This window comes from Vombatus ursinus, unplaced genomic scaffold (genome assembly GCF_900497805.2).
Source record: "Vombatus ursinus unplaced genomic scaffold, bare-nosed wombat genome assembly UNPS02005459.1, whole genome shotgun sequence".
Taxonomy (NCBI): Eukaryota; Metazoa; Chordata; class Mammalia; order Diprotodontia; family Vombatidae; genus Vombatus; species Vombatus ursinus.
This window is the reverse complement of record NW_020945237.1, coordinates 7,297,163-7,320,984: the sequence shown is the minus strand read 5'-3', so window position 1 is coordinate 7,320,984 and position 23,822 is coordinate 7,297,163. Positions and strand designations below refer to the sequence as shown.

At 41.2% G+C, this 23,822-nt stretch overlaps 1 protein-coding gene across 2 annotated transcripts in view; it reads left to right on the top strand.

Moving 5' to 3' along the window:
* ITGA8 (integrin subunit alpha 8) overlaps positions 1-23,822 on the top strand; it is a 207,745-nt gene that overhangs the window by 7,022 nt on the left and 176,901 nt on the right. For both annotated transcript variants that reach the window (XM_027847948.1, XM_027847949.1), the window contains exon 3: positions 20,363-20,463. In XM_027847948.1, the coding sequence (XP_027703749.1) occupies positions 20,363-20,463 (101 nt within the window). The remainder of the gene's footprint in view (positions 1-20,362; positions 20,464-23,822) is intronic.

Genomic DNA, 23,822 nt, shown 5'->3' with positions numbered 1-23,822 from the left:
AGAGAGACAGAGAGAGAGAAAGAGAGAGAGAGAAGAGAGAGGAGAGAGACAGACAGAGACAGAGAGAGTGAGAGAGAGAAAAGAGAGAGAGGAGAGAGAGAGAGAGGAGAGAGACAGAGACACAGAGAGAGAGAGGTGGGGGAGAGAGAGAGGAGAGAGACAGAGAGAGAGAGAAAGAGATAGGAGAGAGAGAGAGGAGAGAGAGAGGAGAGACAGAGGAGAGAGAGAGGAGAGAGAGGAGAGAAGAGAGAGAGAGGAGAGAGACAGAGAGAGAGAGAGAAAGAGATAGGAGAGAGAGAGAGGAGAGACAGAGGAGAGAGGTGGGGGAGAGAGGGAGAAAGAGACACAGAGAGAGGAGAGAGAGGAGAGAAGAGGGAGAGGGACAGAGAGAGAGAAAGAGAGAGAGAGATAGAGAGAGGAGAGACAGAGAGGAAAGACAGAGAGAGGAGAGAGAGGAGAGACAGAGAGAGAGAGGAGAGAGAGAGGAGAGAGAGAGAGAGGAGAGAGAGAGAAGAGAGAGAGAGCAGAGAGACAGAGACACAGAGAGAGAGAGAGGTGGGGGGAGAGAGAGAAAGAGACAGAGAGAGGAGAGAGAGAGAGGAGAGAGACAGAGCGAGAGAGAGGTGGGGGGGAGAGAGAGAGGAGAGAGAGGAGAGAAAGAGAGAGGAGAGAGAGAGGAGAGAAGAGAGAGAGAGAGGAGAGGGACAGAGACACAGAGAGAGAGAGGAGAGAGAGAGAGAGGAGAGAGACAGAGAGAGAGGGAGAGGTGGGAAGAGAGAGAGAGAGAAAGAGACACACAGAGAGAGAGAAGAGAGATAGAGGAGAGAGAGAGGAGAGAGAGACAGAGAGAGAGAGAGGTGGGGGGGAAGAGAGAGAAAGAGAGACAGAGAGAAGAGAGAGGAGAGAGAGGAGAGAGAGAGAGGAGAGAGAGAGAGAGAGAGTTAGTGAGTTTCTGAGGATTCACCTGGACAAGTACAGAGAATCTCATCACCGGTAGTCTGGCCACTCGGGGATGAATTTTTTTATCCAGGACAACCCATGAAATAAAGAAAAAATATATGCACATACATCCATATAATACAGCATGCTGTTTTAAGTGATAATATACATATATGTGTATGTGCATATACATTTATATGAAATATGTTTTAAAAAACATACCTTTCTTGTGACTATTCAATTGAAGTAATTTTCATTCAAGACCTGTTGGGCCAGATGGCATACCAGCATCTTTGCTGATTCCTGAAAACAGACACCTTTAAAAACAGCATCACCAATTTTTCCAGTCCCTTGGGTTCTGTTTGATCTGTGGCAGTAACTGACTAAAGCCGCTCAGCTTAGACACTAAGAAAAACTGTCTCATAATTCAGTTCAGATCCTGGCTCCGAAGTCGGATCCTCAGTCTGTTCCAGTTTAGTTGCTTTTTCGTTTTAGAAATGACTTTTTCAAGTGATCACCATTAATTTTGCTTTCATGTTCAAGGCTGCTAGGCTTTATCCCATGTACATCAATGGTGTGACCTCAGTGCTCCAAGCTTGTATGTTGTATCTTTTCTACTTCCCACAGGTAAAACCAATCACAGAAGGCATGCGACATCTCAATTACTCTCCTTGAATGCATTTCAAGTCCAGAAAGAAGGGAACTTTGGGGAAGGATATAGTGTGTGGGGGGTACAGAGGATGCCTAATTTTCCTGCCCTATTCCAGAATGCACTTCTCTCATCTTCCTTCTGCCTTTCCCCTTTAGTTTCAATCAAGCCAAATTTCCCTCCATCATTATGTCCTATTCTTGTACTCTTCTCGAGGACTTCTATAGTCTCTGCAGTACTTGGAATAACTTTTCATGAAACATCTACCAGTTCATTTCAAAATCCTCACCAAAGTTCACTTCTTCCTCTCCCTAACCACCTGAAATCAACTTGAAGTCAAAGAAGGATGGAGGAATGGTAAAATAGGCAGCCAAAAGAAGGTCAAGAGAAACAAAATCTCTCCCGTCTGGCTTCATAAGATCATATTCCTAGAGGGAGAAGAAGGGGCCATCTAGTCTGATTTTACAGATAAGGAAGAAATTGATGGAAGGTAAATGGTGTCCTCAAGGTCATATAGGTAGCGCCAAAGACCAAATTCCCACAATAATAAAAGGAAAAATGGTTCTTGCCCGTCACTTAAGTTTGGAGAGCAAAGATCACATCATTTATGTACTCTGAGTAAAGTACAAGCACATTGGAGGCATTCCATGGTGTTAAAAAATGACAAATCACAGAAACAATAATGATAAGAGATATTCTTTTCTGTCTTTCATTGCATCCCCAGTATGTAATACAGTGCTTGATAAATAGTAAGTGCTTAATAACTGCTTGTAGGCTCACTAATATAAGAAATGAGTATTGGTACAATTGGGAACCACTGGCATTAAGGTCTCACATAAAAAACCAGTAGGAAGAAGTAGGGGGAACCATCAGGGTTTAAAATTCATCTAACTTAGAAAATCCTCCCCTAATCCCCATTCAGAAAAAAAATACTTAGAATTTGCCTGGCCTTAATTTATGAACTTCGGTTGTTTCTTTGTTTCTTTCTTTCTCTCTCTCTTTCTTTCTTTCTCTCTCTCTGTCTCTCTCTCTCTCTCTCTCTTTCTTTCTTTCTTTCTCTTTCCTTCCTTCCTTCCTTCCTTCCTTCTTTCTTTCTTTCTTTCTTTCTTTCTTTTTCTTGCTTGTCTTAAGATGGGACACAGGTTGATTTTTTCCAAAACTCTGGAAAGGTTGGAATTTTTGTTGGGATAGTGTTTTAGTTTGGAGACGAGAAGGCTTTGTTTTGAGGGGGGTCTATTTTATTTTGTGCTGGGTAAGCCCACAATGAGAAGCAGCTTAAACCATCTGGTGTTGTGACTGGTACATGACTGGGGTCTGATAATGTTGGGTGTGCCCATGCTCTCTTGGGATGATGGGGGTGGGATCGGGGGGGGGGACATATTGGTCACAGAAGCCTTTTTTTGATTTCCTAACTCACTTAGAAAGAAAGCAGTTTCTGTTCAGGACAATAAGAGGAAAGAAAAGAAAAAAATGTAGGTCAGAGCTTGTCTGTTGAACAATGGCAGAAATGTAAGAATTATATTAATTGGGGCACAACTGAAGGGAAGGGAAAGATGTTTCAGCCTAGAGCCCCAGAAGGAAGATGAGGGGGAGGAAATTTTAAAGGCTCCTCAAAGTAGCATTCTTTTTGCTGCTAAGAGGTGCTTTAAAAAAAAGCCTATAGGAATTTACCGTACCATCAAAAGAAGATTCTGGATATTCATAGGAAGCAATAGGGCCAAGGGGTTTCCTTTTCCGTGTAGATCCCAGTGTTTCACCAAAACCAGTTTATCTTTTCAGGTATGTGTGAATCAGAAGCAGCTCAGGATTGGTAAATTGAATAATAGACCAACAAATCATTATGTAGTGGAAAGAGAAATGGACATGGAGGCAAAACCCATTTCATAGTATCACATAATCTAAGAGGTGGAATGAATTGAAGAGGCCTTCTGGTCATTCAGCATATATTTATATGCTGGGCACTATGCCAGGTACTGGGGATACAAGTACCAACAATTGATTTTTCTTTGTATTCTTAGTGCTTAGCACAATGCCCTGTACATAGTAGGCACTTAATAAATGCTTGTATATAACATATATGTTGTGTTCACATATCTTCAGCCACCTCCAACTCTTCCTGACCCCATTTAGGGTTTTCTTGGCAGAGATACTAGGGTGGTTTGCCATTTCCTTGTCCAGCTCATTTTACAGATGTGGAAACTGAGGCAACAACAGAGTTAAGTGACTTACCCAGGGTCACACAGCTAGTAAGTGTCTGAGGCCATATTTGAACTCAGGAAAATGAGTCTTCCCCAGGTCCAGTACTATATCTACTGTGCCATCTAGCTCTGTGTATGTATGTGTGTATGTACATATATATGTATGTATATCTGTGTATGTATATGGGTGTGTGTGTATACACACACATGCACATATACCCATATACGCACATAGACCTATAAATTCATAGACATGTATATGTTTGTATATTACATATGTGGGAGGGGAGTGTGTGTGTATTGTTGTTCAGTTGTGTCCAATTCTTTGTGACCCCATGGACCATAGCCCACCAGTGCTGCTCAGGCGGTTTTCTTGGCAAAGATACTGGAGTGGTTTGCCATTTCCTTCTCCAGTGGATTAAGGCAGAAGTCAAATGACTTGCTCAGGGTCACACAACTAGTGAATGTCTGAGGCCAGATTTGAACTCAGCCCTTCTTGACTCCAGGCCCAGCACTCTATCCACTGAGCCATCTTGTTGCCTCCAAGGTGTATGGGCTTTCAGAGAGGACCAGAACCTCTGGTGCGAGGGCTTGCTGAGCCCTTTCAGGGTTGCACCTTTGGTGGCCAGCCAGTCACTCAAACCTTACCTATGACTCCAAGAAGCTATAGAATGTGCAGCTGCCATATCCCAGTAAAACTGTCTCAGCAGAGAGGCTAAACCAGGTTGAAAGTAACTCAAACCCATTGGTGAGTTAGAGGTGAAGATTTCCCCTGGTGGAAGGGGTGGGTGAGAACAATTTGTTCCAACAGCCATGAAGGCAGCTAAAGTAGGTGCTGTGGAGTGCTTAGAACTTGGTCAGACATCAGAGACACCAAGATCATCCACTGCATCCCAGGTCATTGCCAGGTGTCTTGACTTTTGTCTTGCCACCAGACTTCAATGACAAAGGTGAAGTGACTTGTCCAGGGTCACATGGCTAGTAAGTGTCTGAGGCTAGATTTGAACTCATATTCTCCTGACCCCAGGACTAGCACTCTATCCCTTGCATAACCTAGCTGCCTCTAGTAGGGAGGGGGAGAACTGTTCAATAAAACTGGGAAGAGGCGGGGTTGTGGCCGGGATGTGTAGGACTTTAAAAGCTAAATAGAATAGTTTATATTTGATTCCAGAGGCAAGAGGAAACTGCTGGGATTTACTTATGATCAGATAGTCAGACACATGGTCAGATCTTCACTTAAAGAAATTACTTTGGTAGTAACATGGAGGGTAGAGTAGAGTGATGAGAACCTTGAGACAGGGAGACCAATTAGGAGGCTGTTGCATTAATCTAGGTGAGTGGTCAATGAGGACCTAATTAAGCACTTCGCTCTGTGAGTGGAGGTAAGAGTCAGATGAAAGAGAGATTGTGGAGGAAGGAACAGGGAGAGTGAGGAGTCCAGGATGACGCTGAGACTATGGACCTGAGACGCTAGCAAGATGGCAGTGCCTGCGGCTTAGCTAGGGAAGTTTAGAAGAGGTGAAGAGTATTTTTAGGGGGAGAAGAGCATAAGTTCAGAACTTAAGATGTCAAACAACACTTAAGAACTAAACCAGAATTTCCCTTGTAATAACCCTGATAAGTGGTCTTCAGTTTGGTTAGAGATACTAAGTGATGGCCAATCTGCTCCCAAGGCAGCCCACTCTATTTTTGGGCCAGCTAGTTGGCATAGTGGGTAGAGTGCTGGGCCTGGAGTCAAGAAGACTCATCTTCTGAATTCAAATCTAGCCTCAGACACTTACTAGCTGTGTGACCCTAGGCAGGTCACTTAACTTTGTTTGCCTCAGTTTCCTCATCTATAAAATAAGCTAGAGAAGGAAATAGCAAACCACTCCAGTATCTTTGCCAAGAAAACCCCAAAAGGGATCACAAAGAGTCTGACAAATGACACAACAACAACAATTGTCAGAAAATTTTCCTTTACATCATATCCTTTTTTTTTTGAGGCAATTGGGGTTAAGTGAGTTGCCCAGAGTCACACAGCTAGGAAGTATTATGTGTCTGAGGTCAGATTTGAACTCAGGTTCTCCCAACTCCAGGGCCAGTGCTCCATCACACTGCACCACCTAGCTGCTCCTTCTTTACATCGTATCTAAATATTACTCTTTGAAACTATCTCTGATTTCCCATAGTTCTATCCCAGGGAGGCCAACAGAACAAGTGTTGCCCATGGGCACTTTTCAGATATTTTAAGACAGCTATTACATCTCCCATAACACGTCTCTCTTCCAGGCGTAACAACTCCAGTTTCTTTAACCTTTCTTCAAAAGCCAAGATCTACAGACCCTTCAGCACCATCCTGTTTATTTCTTCTGCATACCCTCTAACTTATCAATCAATCCACAAGCATTTATTATGCACTCACTATGTTCTAGGTGCTGTGCTGTGTGTTAAGGATACAATGATGAAAAAAAAGTACCTGTCCTCAAGGAATTTACATTCTATCAGGGGAAGTAAAACGTTTTCAAATAAGTAAATGCAAAATGGATGCAGCAAGATGGAAAGCTTGAGGTGGTGGGGTATAAATCAAGATAGGGCTGGTATAAAAGGGGCCTCTTAAGTGGACCTTTGAAGGACATTAGAGATTCTGAGAAACAAAAGTGAGGAGGGAGTGCATTCCAGGCACGAGGGAGAGCCCAGAGATGAGAGATGGGATGTCCTCATGCAAAAGCAACAGCAAATCGACCAATAACTGGGGTCTAGAGTACATGGACAAGGGTCACATACAGCAAACCTGGAAAGGTTGATTGGAACCAAACTAAGAGACTATAAGTGCCAAACAGGAGTTTATGTTCTCTCCTAGAAGGGATAGGATGAATAATCATTAGTAATTAATAAGTGTTTGTTGGATTGTAAGGAGCCATGGAACTTTTTAAAGCAGAGAAGTGACATGGATGACCCTGTGATTTAGGAACATCCCATCAGCAACTTTGTAGAGGACAGATTGGAGTAGGGGAGACACTTGAGGACTAATCAGGAAGTCATTCTGATGCTTCAGGCAAAAGACGACCTGACTTACGGTGCTAGCCTCCTTAATGGAGAATAGGGCATGGGTGGGAGATGTTAGAGAACTAGAATAAACAAGACTTGGCAATCAATTGGATATAGGAGGTAACCCCGGGTGAAGAACCCCTTGTCTTAGAGGTTACCTAGTCTAACAACTGGATAGATGTGGAAACTGAAGTCCATAGTCATCATAATAGCTGACATATATAGTGGCAAGTGTGTGCCAAGCATTTACACATGTTATTTCGTTTATCTTCACAGCAACTGTGGGAGGTAGGTGCTGTTATTACCCTGATCTTATGGTTGAGGAACCTGAAGCAGACAACGGTTAAGTGACTTGCCCAGGGTCACACAGCTAGTGTGAACTGGATTTGAACTGAGGTTCTGAGGACTCCCTGCCCAGCCCTCCATCCGCTGAGCCGCCTGGTGGCCAGTAGAGGTTAAGTAGTTTGTCCAAGGCAGCAGGGAGCAGAACGTGGTCATCTGACACGCTCCATGCCCTCCGTGGTGTTTGTGACAAAGGAATGCTCCTTTGGAGACAGAGGAGACAGTGGTCACTCTAACATACACTGACCGAGGAAGCAGTTAGAAGGAGGAAGTCCTTGAAGCTCCAAACAGAAATGGGAAACAGACCCATCCGAGGCTGGTTGGGTTGTATGAGTGTCAGGCGCCTGTTGCTTAATCTGCAAAATTCTTGCAAGGAGTTGGACGTCTGTGTGATGGAACAGGCTCCCAGGCACTTGGCAGAAACCTTTTGCATGGCAGCTGCTGCAGCTTTCCGGGGGAAAGGCACAAAGAAAGCTTGATACGGTTCAGAACCCGGCTCTCGCTACTCATCTCCATGGGCAGGGATGAGCTCTCTAAAACCTTACCTACTGGATGAACAGTGTGGAGGTGTGGGCGCTGTGCTGGACGCTGACAAGCTAACAAAAAATGAAACAGTCCCTGCCCTTGAGGGGCTCGCAGTCTAGCTAGAGCTCTGTACAAGTGCACTCTAACCTGATAAGGGAAAGTCTGGATTTCAGAAACAGGTAAATGAGTTGCGCTGGGAGGAGTTATCCTGGTGTGACCATTTGCTACCCATGTGATCCTTGGAAAATCACTTAACCTTCCTGTGAAATGACAAAATTGGATAACATAGCCTCTGAGATGCCTTTGGGCTCTTTTACCTATCGTCTTCCTCGCTCTTCCTATGAGCTGTGACCTCAGAGGTCCCTTTCAGCTCTAAATCTGTGGTCCTACAATCCAATCTAAACGGTGGCAGGAAGACCAACAACTTCTCTAATACCTATATTTCTCCAGGGAAATTTGTAGTGAAAAAAAAGAAGTTAGGTTAGCAAACCAAGAGAACGTTGTATATAGTAATAGCAATATTGTTTTAAGAAGGACTTTGAGCAAATAAGTGATGTTGTCTATTATAAAAGCCTAAATTAACTCTAAAGGACATATGAAGAAAGGTGCTACATACATCTAGAGAAAGAACTGATAAATAGAAGAATGTTTAGAATAATTTTTCATATATACTAATGATAGCCATGCTGGGTGGGTATATTAGGGAGGGAAGAAAAAAATGAAATTTACATGATAATTTTGTTCTATATTTAAAAGGAATGGCAAGTTTTGCATAGAAAATTTGCAGTTTCGTGTACAATCATCTTTTTTATTGTACTATGTTATGGAAATGCTTGTTTTATTCTCTAAATTAAAAATAAAATTTAAAAAAGAGGTTAGCAAAAAAATATCCCTGAGTTCACTTCTCAGAAAGTTATAGGGTGGCTATAAGACTCCTTAGAGTTTCACATCAGATAAACTCTTCTTAATTCTCTGATCCTCTAAAGGATTACAGAATTCACCTCTAATTTGTTGAAGTTAAAACAAGGGAGGAATTAAAAATAAGATAGTTGTAAACCTCAGGGTTTACACTGATAAGATAGCTGATCAAATACTGTTCTTTATGTTTGGTTGCTGGATGACCCTATTTAATTCGTGTGTTCTTTAGAAAACTTTTATATCATGTAATGTGTAGGTATGAAAGGCTTTGTGGAATAATGAATAGAGATCCAGCCTTAGGGCCAAAAATATCTGGGTTCAAATCTTGATCTATAATTCCTTTCCAACACCAAGATTTTATGACTCTGCAAATTCAGTTTTGAAAATGTTGAGTATAAGGTGCCAGCAGGAATTCTAGGTGGGGATATCTGGAAGGCAAATGGAAATAGAACTCAGTGGAGGAACTTGGGGTGTGGGATTATATTGTTTATATAGATTTGAGAGTCATTTAGATATAAGTGACGCATGAAGTCATGGAAGTCAATAAAATCACAAAGGGAGGGAGAGAAAACAGGCCAACGTAAAGGTTTGTGAGATACCCACTCGCAAGAATGGGAGAGATGATGGACAGGTGAAAAAGACTGAGAAGAAAAAGATTAGGAGGAGACAAGCCTCGAAAGATAAGCATTATGGAAGCCAAGGGACAAAATGGGCTGTTTATGTGTCAGATGTTCTAGAAGGGTCAAAGAGGCAATGAGCAGAGCAAAGTCTATTGGATTTGGATATTAAAATGTCACTGAGGCTCTTGTGAAGAGCAGTTTCAGCATGGTGGCGGGTGGGGAGAGGAGCTAGGTTTCAGAACGCTGGCGAGTGAATGGGTACTGAGGAATTGAGGAAGTAAGTAATCTTTCTAGAAATTCTTTAGTGAAAGGGAAGGGAGATAGAAAATGATAGCAGGAGAGGACATCAGGGTCAAGAGAAAATTTTAATTTCTTTTGTGTTTTTTGTTTTTTAAATTTTTATTTGTTTTATTTTTAATTTATGGAATAAACAAGCACTTCCATACATAGGATAATAAAAAGTATTAGTAATAATAATAGTTATAAAAGTATAGTGTAATTTTTAAAAAGATGATTGCACATGAAATTGCAAATCTAGTGTGTACAACTTGCATAGGTGAAACCAGAGCCAAGAAAGGAACCAGTAGCTAGAGAGAGAATGAAAGTGAGAGACAGTGAATGACTGGAGCAACAGCCTGGAAGATGTAGAAGAGGGGGGGATTAAGGATGTAGCTGGAGGAGTTAACCTGGGTAATAATGATAAGGGCCGCCTGATCTCTGAGACAGAAGAGTTAGAGGGAAGGTAAGGACACAGAAAGGGGCACTAGGGGGCTCCATAGTGCACAGAGCACCTGGAAGGCTTCTCTTCCTGAGTTCAATCTGACCTGAGACACTTACTGACTGTGTGGTGCTGGGCAAGTCATTTAACTCTGTTTGCCGCAGTCTCTTCATCTGTAAAAATGAGCAGGAGAAGGAAATGGCAAACCATTCCAGTATCTTTGCCAAGAAAACCCCAAATAGGGTCATAAAGAGTCAGACACAACTGAAAATGACTCAACCTACAAAGAACACAGAGAGGTTTACAGATGTGTGTGATCTCATGACCGGATGGCAACATGATAGATGGTGTCCAGCGTGTTGTAAGAAGACAGTGAGGTGTAGTGGAAAGAGGACGTTGACTGCAGTTAGAGAACCTAGGTTCTAATCTTCACACTATTTTTTGACTTTGACCAAATCATGTAATCATTCTGGGCTTCAGTTTCCCTGCCTACAAGTTGCAGAGGTTAGAGTGGATGATATTTAATATCCCTTCTAAACCTAAATCCTTCATTGTTGATTCTCTGAAAGAGGTGAGGTTGTCTGCAGAGAGAGAAGATTGTGTGGCTAGAGCTGTGAACTTGGGCAAGGAGGAGGTTTGCAATATCCTCTCAGTGAAATGTGATAGGAAATGAATCAAAGATAAATAGTTCGTTGAGCAATGGCAAGGACCCTGTTAATGTTAATTAGTAATATAAATTTATAGTGGAACCAGAGAGCTCAGTCTTGTGATTTCCTTAGAAGTTGTGGCAGTTAAGGAGAAAGAGCAGAGAAGGTGGATGATGGGAAGACCCAGGACTGGGGATTAGCAGGGTTAGAGTGGCAGAAATACAACTTGGGGGGAGGACAGAACTTTATTGATATTGCTAAGGATAGGTCCAAGATTCTAAAGTGTGGGAAATGAATACACGTTCACAGTACCTTTGCATGAAATATGCCTTCTGTAGTGGGAAAATTAATTATAAAGTGTGTTTGTGTATCCTGAGGAGAGCTAAACAGCTGTGGCTAATGTTTCTAAAGAGGTGACATCTCTTAATTAGGACTCCATTTATAAATCCGTCCAAAAGGATAATCATTTGTTCAATTGAGACTCTTGGCATCTCTCTTAAGCTATTCTGAAAATATTTCATGATGAGACAGATCTTAATAAAGAATGCCAGACTTAAGCAATTCACACATCCTTGGGAATTTCGTGCACCAGATAGAGAGTGAGGAGACCTCCTTTCGAATAAACACATGGTCATAGAAAATGGCAGAAACATAAACATTACTTTAATCAATTTGCTAATAATGGTTCCCTGTTTGTGGATATTAGCCCGAGTTTGTGCTTTAGCTATGATAGCTGACATATGTTGGTAAAATGTATATCCATTTAGATAAATACTTCAGAAATGAATAATAATTTTTATATAAAGAAATTGACTTCACCAAAGTGTTAATGAGGATTAATGACAAAAGGATCAATTTAACCCACTGGACAATGGCTTACACATTCAATTATTCCCTACTCTATCTAAAGTATGGTGGGTAGATCCTCGTGCTTTATTCCCCCCTTGAAGTATCACTTCAAGCTGAGAGAAAGCTAGACTAAAGAATTTTCAAAAGCAGCAATTTTCCCAAGTTCCCCTGAAACAGTCACTTTGATCTCTTCATTTCGTAAAGCACAGTAGCATTGCATTTTGTTCATATGCCATGATGTTTTTAGCCATTCCCCAAATGGTGGGCACCCCACTTAGTTTCCAGTTCTTCTCACATATGTTTCAAGAGATTTCTTTTCTTTTTGTTTTCAGTGGGGCTTTGGGTGGGAAAAGGAGGGAAAAATGCTCGTTCAGTATTGTGGATAAGAATACTGGACCTGGAGTCAGAAAGAACAAAGTTCAAATCTGACCTCAGACACTTACTAGCTGTGTGACCCTGGGCAAATCACTTAACCCCTGCCTGCATAAAACTGGACAAAGAAGTGGCAAAGCTCTCTAGCATCCTTGCCATGAAAACCCTATGGACAGTTAGTTGGTCCGCTAGGTAACAAAGAGTCAGACAGGACTGAATGACTAAACAACGACAACTACATCTGTCTCTCTATATATCTGTATCTATACTAAAAAGAATAGTTTGGTTTATTAAAACATTTCACCCTTGGATGTTCAAGAACATCACAATTGACCCCAGGAACCAAGGTATAATCAGAAAAATATCCTATACAACAGAAGTTTTCCAGAATTAGAAACCCACAGGTGTTGAGAGACCACAAGAAAATGAAGAAGTGGGGAATGGAGGAGCTCTACTAAAAAAACATCCCCTATACCCCCCAGTATTAATAATTGGGTCAATTCCCTGGGTCCTGGGCCTTGGGTACCTTCTGCTGTTAGGGCAACAACCAGGTATCTGGGCATTAACTCAGGCAATCGGCAAAGGAGACAGGAGTATGTGCCAAATGGTGCTTAAGAAATAAAACGACCTGTAGTTGTAGCTCCTATACGGAAAATCAGCTGCTGGCAAGTCCATGCGTCTCCCTCCCCAACCAACCCAACTGACACATGCATGTAATCTTTTGATATAGGCAAAGTCGAGAAGAAAATCAAGGAGAAAATATATCACAAATGGGCAGTAAACAAGCTTCAATGTTGGGTCAAATCTCACCATAACCAGCTTGTGGTTTCAAGTGTTTCTAGATATGTACGTTTGCCCATAGACGGAAAGAATATTATTGCACTGGGAATTAATAATCCCTGTAATAAGAAGGTGCAGCAGAAGGATTTATGAATTTCACTACCATCACTAGGGAAGAATGGGCCAATTAATGTTGTTGTTGTTCATCCTTTGTTCTTGAAGAGGACCAATGACATCACGAAGGTGATGTCTTGACTTGCGCATGAATTAGATGAGTGGGACAGAACTACACAAAGTCATCAGCCTTGCCCCTTCCTCCAGAGTCTCCCAAAGTCCAGTGGCAAGACACAGGTCAGGATGATTGGCGATGGCCCAGGATGCAGTGGGTGATTGATAACCATGATGGTGTGGTTACTGATCTAGAGCCAGCCATCCTGGAGAATAAAGTCAAGTGGGCCTTAGAAAGCATTGCTAACAGTAAGCCTAGTACGAGCCCAATTACCATCTCTATTCAGATGAGTCCTCAATCTGTATACTCAACTCTAATCTTTCTTTTTAACTTGGTCCCCACACCACCAACTGCCTATTGTCTACCTTCGCTTGGATATCACATAGACATCTCAAACTCCACATAGCTGAAACAGAACTTTCAGAAGCATTGGGTTTAAAATCAGAAGATCCGGGTCCAGATTTGAGTTCTGTCACTTACCACCTTGGTGACTTTGGGCAAGTCAATTAACTTCCTTGGGCTTCAGTTTCCTCATGTATAAAATGAAAGGGCTGGCTAGGAGGTGCTTTCCAAGATCACTTCCAGCCCTAAATCCATCATCCCGTGGTTCCCCGTAACGTCTCCCCTACCTTCAAACTTTCCTATTTCTGTTGACTGGAACTCCGTTCTCCTCTCTGTACAACTTCATAATCTCAAAATCATTCTTGTCTCTTACCTATTCTTCATACTCTATAGCCAATTGATTGCTGAGCCTTGCTCGTTCCTACCTCTACAACATCTCTCTCATCTACCCTTTCCTCTCCTTTCGCAAGGTAGCTAACCTAGTTCAGACCTTCATGATCTCATGCCTGGGATATTCAATTCAATAAGCGTTTATATAGTAACTACTTAGCAGGGCTAAGTGCTAGGCAAAGGGGATACAAAGGCAAAAACAACCTCTACCTTGAAGAAATTTACATTCTTCTACTTTAATTGCCTCCTAATTTGTCCCACTCCTTCCAGCTTTCCCCTTTCCAGTTATTTCTTCACACAGCTACCAAAGTAATCTTCCAAAGACCCAGGTTGGACCGTGGCAATTCCTTGCTACAAAATCTTATTGCCAGGATAAAATACAAATTCTCCATCTTTGCATTTAAAGCCCTCAACAATCTGGCTCCAATCTTCCTTTATAGCCCTTTTCCCCCTTCCTATTATTCCCCCCTCACACATTCCTTGTTCCTGCCAAACCACTCTACACGTTTCCTGAACTTGACTGTCTCTGGCTTCCAGGAGTCACTCAAACTGTCTCCTGTGCCTGGAAATGGCTCCCTCCTCATCTCTGACTCTCAGAACTCTTATCTTACCTTAACGTTCACACCAGGTGTCCCCCTGCTGCTGAAGTTGTCCTGATCCCCTCTCCCAAGTTAGGAATATTCTCTCCTTGCTTCAATTCTCTTGTAATTACTGACTTGTGTACACGTTGTAACTGTCCAGGAAAGCGGGAGCTCCTTGAGGACAGGAACTGTTTTATCTTTGCATCCGTAGTGCATAGCACAATGTCTTTAAGCTTTTGTTGTTCTGGTTTTTCTTGGTTGCACTTATGATTTTATTGGCATAGGTAACTCCCATGAAGGTGGATCAGCAACTTGCTGCAACTTAAGAATCTGAGAGGTTAAGGAAATTACCCTGGGTCACTCAGACAGTCTGTGTCAAAACCCAGGGTTTCTCAATTAATCAACAGAACATTTATTTAGCACCTACTATGTGCCAGGCACTGCTAGGAACCAAGGATATGAAGACAAATTTGCAGCAGTCTCTGCCCTTAAGGAGTATACATTCTAATGTGGAAGATAATATGCTCTTATACAGATATACCCAAATCATGTGCAAGTTACTTTTGGGAAAAGAAGGAAGGAAAGAGGAAGGAACTGAGGAAGGAAGAAAGGCAAGCAGGCAGGCATAAGGAAGGAAGATTTTTTTAAGAACGTACCATGTGCCAAAATATTAGCTCATTTAATCTTCACAGTAACCCTGGGAGGAGGGCAAGCAACTAGAGGGAATGGGACAGGTCTCATACTACCTTTCACACTTCACATTTGTTGTTGTTCACTTGTTTCAGTCGTGTCCTATTCTGGGTGACCCCATTTGGGGTTCTATTGGCAAAAATACTGGAGTGGTTTGCCGTTTCCTTCTCCAGTTCATTTTACAGATGAGGAAACTGAGGCAAACAGGGTTAAGTGACTTGCCCAGGGTCACACAGCTAGTAAGTGTCTGAGGCCAGATTTGAACTCAAGAAAAGGAGTCTACCTGACTCCAGACCCAGCCCTCTATCCACTGCACCACCTGGCTACCCCTGTGCTTAATATAGGTTTATTGTTTTGTGGCATTTCCTACCTCTCTTCCTTTTCATAGACTTCTTAGGTCATATGATGCCCTTTGCATGTCCTTTCCCCATCAAGACTTTTCTTGAATGTTCATTTTAACTTTATTTCAGCCATATAAAAATATTATTTTTGTGGTGAGATGAGTGTACATGATTGGGGTGAGGGAGGAGCGGGAAATTACTTTGCTCCTGCCCCCAACCAGTATGGCGTTGCCTATAGATATCAGTCAAATACTGAATTGATTTGGCCTTTTTGTAAAGGAGAGCTTGAGCACGACAAAGACTGGGGTATGGGACATCAGTTAGAAGGCTATTATCTAAGTCTAGGAAAGAGGTTATCAAGGTCTTCACTAGGATGAAATCTATAGGGTTTGGTAATTGCTTTGACATGGGGAGGAGGGAAAGGGCGGAGATAGTTCTAAGATTTTGAACCTAGGAGACCAAGGATGGTGACGCTATCAACACAAATAGGAAGTTGGGAGGAAGGATGCTGAGTTCGGTTGAAATTAGGTAGAGCTCAAAGCATCACCAGAACAAGCAGGTAGTGATATCTAGCAGGCATTAAGAGATGCACAATTGGTGTGCTGGGGAGAGGTTACAGGTGGAGAGCTGGTAGTCATAAGACAATGATGTTTTTACAAGGCACTTATGTAATACATGATCCTTTTTTTAGCTTTGAAATTTTGTGAGAGGCTAGAGACAATATCGTCTCATTTTGCAAATGACGAAATTTAGATTAAAAGGCTTGAAGTGACTTGTGTCAGGTCTCATAACTAGGAAATGGCAAAGTAGGGGCTTGAACCCAGGTCCTCTGACTTCTCATCCCGTGAATCCTGACTTTGATCCTGACCAGCTATATGACCTGGGTCAAATTACTCTATGTCGTAAAATAATACTGGTGCTAGCTGTCGCAGAGTTGTGAGGAAAACTTTTGTCTGCTTGGAATCAGTGAATCAACAAACATTTATTATGTGCCAACTCCATACCAGGTACTGGTGCTAAGCACTAGGGATTAAAAAAAAAGGCAAAAGGCAACCCCTACTCACAAGACATAGGATCATAGATTTGGAGCTAGAAGGACCCTTAAAGGGAACCAGGTTCAGCTTCTTTTTATAGATGAGGAAACTGAGGCACAGAGAGGTTAAGTGATTTGTCCAAAATTACACAGCTAGTAAGCGTCTGGAGGGAGGGAGAGAAATTTGAAGCAAAATCTTCCTGATTCTAAGTCCTGTTCCTTATCAACTATGCCATACCCATGGGAAACAGAGAAGTACCTCACAAAATCTCAGATGCACAGCACACACAACATCAAAGGGGACAGGAAGAGAAAAGCCAGATCAGCACAGATATGCCATTGCAAGTATTTCCCATCACTTACCTGATTTTACTTCCCCATCCTCCCACACAATGCACTGTGGTTCTCTCACAAGGACAGATGAACCAGGGTATACCAACACTAAAGGCAGTAGGAAGTTAGCTTCAATGCCTGCTTCTTCCCTAAATTAGGTGTTGGTTGAGGCCTTGATGCTCATCCCCTATGCCCAATCCCCAATAACCAATAATGCAAGATTGGGTCCTGGAGATCATTGAGTCCAGGCCCTTCCTTTTAGAGTTGAAGGTCCTGAGCCCCAGCCTGGGGCAGTGACTTTTCCAAGAAGTTGTCACTGGCCCAAAGCCATACAACAATTTAGTATAAAAGCTCGAAGTCGGACCCAGGTTTCCTGCCTCCCAGTGGAGGGCCTTTTCAGCTACACTGCACTACTTTTTGGAAAAATGGAAAGCACCATAACACCTATAAGCAGACTTTTAAGGTTATTTTTTAAATGTATTTGGACAGTTCCCACAACATTTAAAGATCATCTTCAGGTAATTCCCCAGAAGAGTACATTTAAACGAATGACTTGGTATTATGGGGAAATCTGCTGGTTTTTCAATGCAAGGCCCAGGGTCTTATAAACACTTTTCAAAAATCATTTAGTCTGCCAAATATCCCTGGCCTTGTTTACCTTTATGGACTTCACCTCTTCTCACTCTTCCGTCATGAGCTATCTTCACTTCTTGGGCTGCTTCTCATTTCATTGAGCTAAGAGAACGGAAGAAGCTGTCTGCAAACCATATGTTCAACGTGCTTTTTAATGCTCCCAGGGAAAAAAGCAGAACACAAATTCCCATGAAAATCAAACCAAAAAGAAGTAGAGTTGCCACCCAAGATTTTACCAGAGCCCAGAAATTGTAGCATCCACTGAGGACAGCTTCCTTTAAAGTGTAGCAATGAAGTCATGGTAGGTCCCCTTTCCCTGCCCCACATCAGAAGCTTCTTCAGGTTTTCACAGATAATGTGTGACAAGAGAAAGAGTTCAATTGCTTAAGCTTTGCAGCTGTGGCTTTAAAATCTTAGTAGCCCCACAAGGTTAGCATCTATTCGGGATTCACCCGAATACCCCCAGAGAATGGCAGGGCAACTCCAAGTTCTGGAACAATCATGATGCTGTGTGCTTTGTCCTGAGTCAGCAGAAATGACATCTAATACAAGTGAACAATAGGTGCAATTATAAATAATAATTTATTTTGTTGTTCCTGTTCAGTCATTTGAGTTGTGTTCAAGTTTTCATGGCCCCATTTGGAGTTTTCTTGGCAAAGATACTCGGGTAGTTTGCCTTTTCCTTCTCCAACTCATTTTATAGATGAGGAAACTGAGGCAAACAGGGTTAAGGGATTTGTCCAGGGTCACACAGCTAGGAGGTGTCTGAGGCCAGATTTGAACTCCAGTCCCTGTACTTTATCCACTATGGTGCCACCCACAAAATAAAGTTTAGTCTCACTACTTGTTTTTCTCTCAGGCACTTTTGGAATTTGCTCTACATGTGATCGGTCTAGCTTATTTTCACAATTGCTTTAAAAGTTCCTTAATACTTTTTATAGGGAGAGTACAAAGATCTGGTGTCCATATATTTTTTGTTATATGCATTTTTGCCTTTTCCTTTCCCAGATCAATTCCCACTAGCCTACCCCTTTCTCCTGGTCCTTAACCAAAAATATGTCATCAATCCTGTGAGAACTACCTTGAATGTAAGCTACCACTGAGGCAATATTATTCGATTTGCATTAGAGATTGTCCAATGGTTGACTCCGGCTTGGATTGTTTATGGTGTAAGTTAATGAAGGAACATTTGAAAAAAGTTAAGTACCTTAAGGAATGGTTGCCAGATCTAGAAGATGTGTGTCAGTTCTGCTTAGAAGCGTATTCATTTTATCCTTATGCTCCATAAGTAAGATAGAAGGTTAGGACAACCAGAATCTTGATTGTCACTATTGTTGTTCAGTCATTTCATTTCAGGATTAAGTGACTTGCTCAGGGTCACACAGCTCACAAGTATCTGCGGCCAGATTTAAACCCAGGTCTTCTTGACTCCAGGCCTGGCACTCTATGCACTGTGCCATTTGACCACCCATAACTTCCAGTATATGCTACCAAATTGGAAAGGCTTTGAATATGGCCTCAGGAATAGTTCAAGGCCCAGCCTAACTACCCTTGTGGAGAGTCATTGCTGGAACTTGGGTGAGAAGGTGATGGATTTTTTGTATGTGACAACTGATGAAGCCAAGTCTAAGGATCTACTCTTTACCACTGTGCTATGTATGCGTTGGTGAAGGGAGCACTTACATCACTCAAAGATATTTTGAAGTGCTGATGTGTATTGCACTTGTTAAAACCTTCTAAAGGCACGTAAGTGGTACAGTGGATAGAGCACAGGCCTGGAGTCAGGAAGACCTCAGTTCAAATTCTGTCTCTGATACCAGCTGTGTGATCTTAGACAAGTCATTTAACGTCTGCCTGCCTCAGTTTCCTCAACTGTAAAATGAGAATAATAATAGCACCTACCTCCCAGGGTGGTTGTGAGGATCAAATGAGATAATATTTCTAAAGCACTTAGCACAGCACCTGGCACATAGTAGACATGCTTATTCCAAAAATCTTCAGAACTTATGAATAAATACTATGGTTTTTTTTTTAAAGAAACACATTTTTGTTTTGTGCTAATGAGCTGGAAAAGTATAAAAATATAGAAAAGGTAACTACTGGCTTCCTGCTAATATGACAAAAATGTACATTTTGTAAAATTTAATCTTTTAAGTTTAATCTGTTCATAAAACTGGTGAGATTAAAAAAAACTTTTAAGATCCAACAACATGAATGTTTTTGCTTTGCCAAATAGGAGGTAAAAATTAATTTTAGGATGTATTTTTTTTATAAAAATGAGAAACAAAAGCAAAAGAGCATGAACACGAAAGGATAATCCCACAAGCAAGGTGCTGTAGCACTGGGGTATTGAGAAAATCATTAGCTTTGACCAGTGAAGGAGGAGCTCAGCTTTGGTTAGAGCCATGTGGGAAATCAGTTTACTTTAGGGAACTGAGGGTGAAAGCAAGGGATATCTGCTTTTTATTAAAACCTGAAGTGTATTATAATTGGTCCGAGTTTCTCCCCAGATGGCCTCTCTTATGTTGACATTTGCAACATGTATATAGAGCAGTGTGAAAGGGCTGTCTCCTGTGCCAGGGTGGACACATATAATTCAGTTAAAACCCAAGTCATTGGCTGTCCGTAGCACTGGTTCTTCAATGACACACGCTGGGAAGGACTTCACTTGTCTGACCAAGACAGGATTGCTATGTGTTTCATCAGAAAAAGAGCTTAATAACATTTAGAAATGTTCAATCTTAGATACCTTAGAATATGTTAAGTTGAAAATTGAATGAACTAAGATTGGATGCAAATTGAGCTGTCCTTGTCTGCAATAAGTGTTCACATGTTTATCACTTGAAATGAATATTGTTTTTTGGTTTCTTTGAAATTGAGTTAGAAAAATAATCTGTGGGAAGAGGTTTTCACCAAAGGATGGTCTTTCTTTTCTTCTTTTTTCTTCTTTCCTTTTCTTCCTTCCTTCCTTCCTCCCTCCCTCTCCCTCCCTCCCTCTCTCTCTCTCTCTCTCTCTCTCTCTCTCTTTCTTTCTTTCTTTCTCCATAACATATGCTTAGTAAAACTGAAATCCATAGTTCTGAAATTAACATTTGGGTAGTCATAGGCTTTGTCTTACTTACAAATGTATAAGAAGTCTGTTTTCTTTAGTGCATTAAAGATTGCTATGTTTCTGAAGCTAATAACCCTCCTTCTTTTATCAGACAACAGAAAAATTAGAGTCAATGGAACCAAGGAACCTATTGAGTTTAAATCGAATCAATGGTTTGGAGCAACAGTAAAAGCACATAAAGGGAAAGTGGTGGTAAGTCTTGATTCTGCATTTGTTATGCTTTTTTTTTCCTTCAGAAAATTAGCTACACATCTCTTCTCTGATATGTTTTAAAAGATTTTAAGAAAGAAAATCATATGCAAGTTGTATTCTAAAAAATAAGATTCAAAAGCTTAAAGGAAAGTTTGTTGCCATTGTAGAAATGAAATTTGGTGCTTTTCTCACAAGCAAAGTAGTTTATTACTTAGAGTTACGAGTCAACAAACATTTATCGAATGCTTGCTATATTCCAGCCACTGTTCTATAGGAAATAAAACTGCATTTCTAGATGTAACTTCATCAAATTACTATTCCTCAACTAAAAAAATTCAAAGTGATTAAAAAAGTAAGTAAACATTTTAAAATCGTAGATGGTCAAGATACTTAAGACTTCTAGTAAAAGGTCTATTACTCCACTGTTTGCTGTACTATTGTTGATATTAACTATTGAGAGTTAAATGGTCTTGTCAGAACCGGCCCATTTTGTTATAATTCAGATCTTAACAGTATTAGCAGTTGTTTTTTGTTAAGTTCAATGATCAGCACTATAGAAACCCAATTCAGATGAATTGTGCATGTAAGACCTCTTGCCTCTCTGATATTCCATGGCTTAATGATTCCATTGCATTTATATCCTGACTATGATGTATGTTTCATTATTTATTATTCACTGTCTATTCTTTTATAGAAATACTGCTAAAAGATTTTCTGTTGGATTTTTTTAAAAGTTGGTTAGCTTTAGTTTTCCTTTATGAGGATATAGAAAAACTTTGGCTTTGAGATTTATTTAAAGCTATTTCAATTATGATTTAATAGGAATAAGTGCCTAAAGAAAATGCCTTGCTTTATTTGGTCTTGTGGTTAACCCCAAAAAGGGATTTTGACATAAAACAGGTAATCTATAAACTACTGCCCTCTCTGGTTACAAACTGAACATTTATAGTACACTCTCCCTCGTCTCACACTTGAGTTATTATCGTTCTCATATTCCAGGATCAGTACATCTCTCTCTTTCCTTTGGGGGCAGTATGACATAGTCATTTTAATTGAAAAGGTCATTCTGTCTAATAATTCATTTAAAAAAATCTTACTCCCTTCACATAGCTTTTTTTTGTCTGTGTATATTGATTTTTTAAGTGCTGAAAAAATGTCTGTAAAATTGTTAGCACTTATGAAATCCTATATCTATACGTAATCATCTATGAAATATGCTCAGAAAACAGGAAAGGAGATGCTTCAGGGCAATGGGAAACAAAAATAGCACATGTGATCCCTTCTGACAAAGATAATTGTTGGTTAATGCTGGAGCATAGAGGAAAAGTGAAAGTGTATTTTCAAGAAAAACTTGGAGTCGCTTTCTTAGTATATGAAAACTTTCCTATACAATGTTTTGAATTCAGCTCCACAAAATTGTACTAATCCAAACATTCAAAATGTTGCCTTGCACATACAAATGAGTAAGATGGATTATTGTTTGGGTAGAGGGAAGCAGATTAGTACAGTGGTTAGGACATTGGTTTTAGGACCTGAGTTCAAATCTTGACACTGACACTTGGATGACCTTGGGTAAATCACCTAAGCTCCCTAGGCCTGTTTTTTGATATATAAACCTCCTTAGATGGCCTCTGAGGTCTCTTCCAGCTCCAGATCAATGATCCTATTTAGTCAACCTGAGATGATATATAAGTGACGTTCTCTTCTAAATGGACTGGGGAGAAAGCTGTTATTAGAGAATTTGGTCCATCACTGACATTTTTAGGGCCATTTTGTAGAGCTTTAAGACCATAGGCTTGGAACTAGTGTGTGTGTGTGTGTGTGTGTGTGTGTGTGTGTGTTTGTGTGTGTGTGTGTAAAGCTGAGCCTTAGAGAGGTTCAGTAATGCGTCCAGGGTCAAACAGACAGTCAGTAGCAGAACTGAGTTTGAACCTCAGTCTTCTGAGCCCAAACCCAGCACATTTTCTGCTACGTTGTGCTGCCTCACATATCCTAGATAAATCATAGAGCTCATCTCGTTCAAATATCTTATTTTACATATGAGGAAACCGAGGCCCACATAGATTAAGTGATTTGTGCAAGGTTCCATGATTGCTTGCTTGCTGTTTGCCCTTCATTCTCGAAGAGGACTATGACATCAGGAAGATGATGCCATGACATGCAAGTGAATTGGATTTAAGGGAAGGATGGCTGTGCAAAGTCACCAGCCTCACTCTCTCCTCTGGAGCCATCTGGGTCCAGTGGCCAGATATGGATCAGGATGACTGGAGATGGCCCTGGATGCAGTGCGGGACCTTGGCCTTTTCAAGCTAAGATTTTTAATAGGTCTCAGTTTGACTGAGGCAGCATCCAATCAGTGATTAAGTCTTCAAAAATGAGGCAAAGAATGCCCTCTTTAAAAAAAATATCTAGGGGGGGAAGACCCTCAGGGTTTCTGGCCAAAACAGAAACAGTTGTTGTTTCCATTCATTCTCAGTCAATCAGGGTCCAAACAGTGACCCAGCAGGGCTTGGTCTGGGACCAGAGTGATTTGGGGTTAAGGCTGGTCTTTAAGAGAAAAAAAAGTTTCAGAGATTAAAATTTACATTCCCTTTGGGCAGAGCATGGGCAGGTAAGGGTGTGATACCCTATGTGGAAAAAGAAGAAAGAAAGGACATACATGCCTTAATGGAACCCAATGCCATTTCTAGGTATGAAGAAAGATGACTGTTAAAGCTAAACATCCACGGGCAGTGTAACTACACTCTCATCTCCTTTCAGTAAGCAAAGTTAATACATTCTTGACCCTGGAACCTTCATAGATGTCACAGAATTGCCATTTTAGAACCTACTGAAGTGTTTCAGTCAGGTCTGACAATGCCTTCTCTCCTACTCAGTAAACTCCAGTGACTGTCAATGACTTCTAGCCTCAAGTGTACATTCCTCTTGTTATTAAATAATCTGGGCTCTTACTACCTGTCTAGTCTTCTTATACACTACTCCCCCGCCATGCAGTCTACAATCCAGCCATATGGCCTCCTTGCTGTTCCTTATCTACTACTCTCTATCTCCCATCTGTTTGCCTTTGCACTGTCCATCCCTGGAATCTACTCTCTACTCACCTCTGCTTCTTGGAATCCCCAGTTTCCTTTAAAGCTTTGCTCATGTACCACTTTCTCCATGAAGCTTTGGATAATCCCCCTAGCTTCTAGTGCCCACATGCCCCAAACTACCTTGTATTTACTTTGCATGTATTCTGTAATACAGGCAGCTAGGTGGTGCAGTGGATAGAATGCTGGGCCTAGGGTCAGGAAGATTCATCTTCAAGAGTTCAAATCCAGCAAGGTTACATAGATAGTAAGAAAAGAACAGATTCCAAC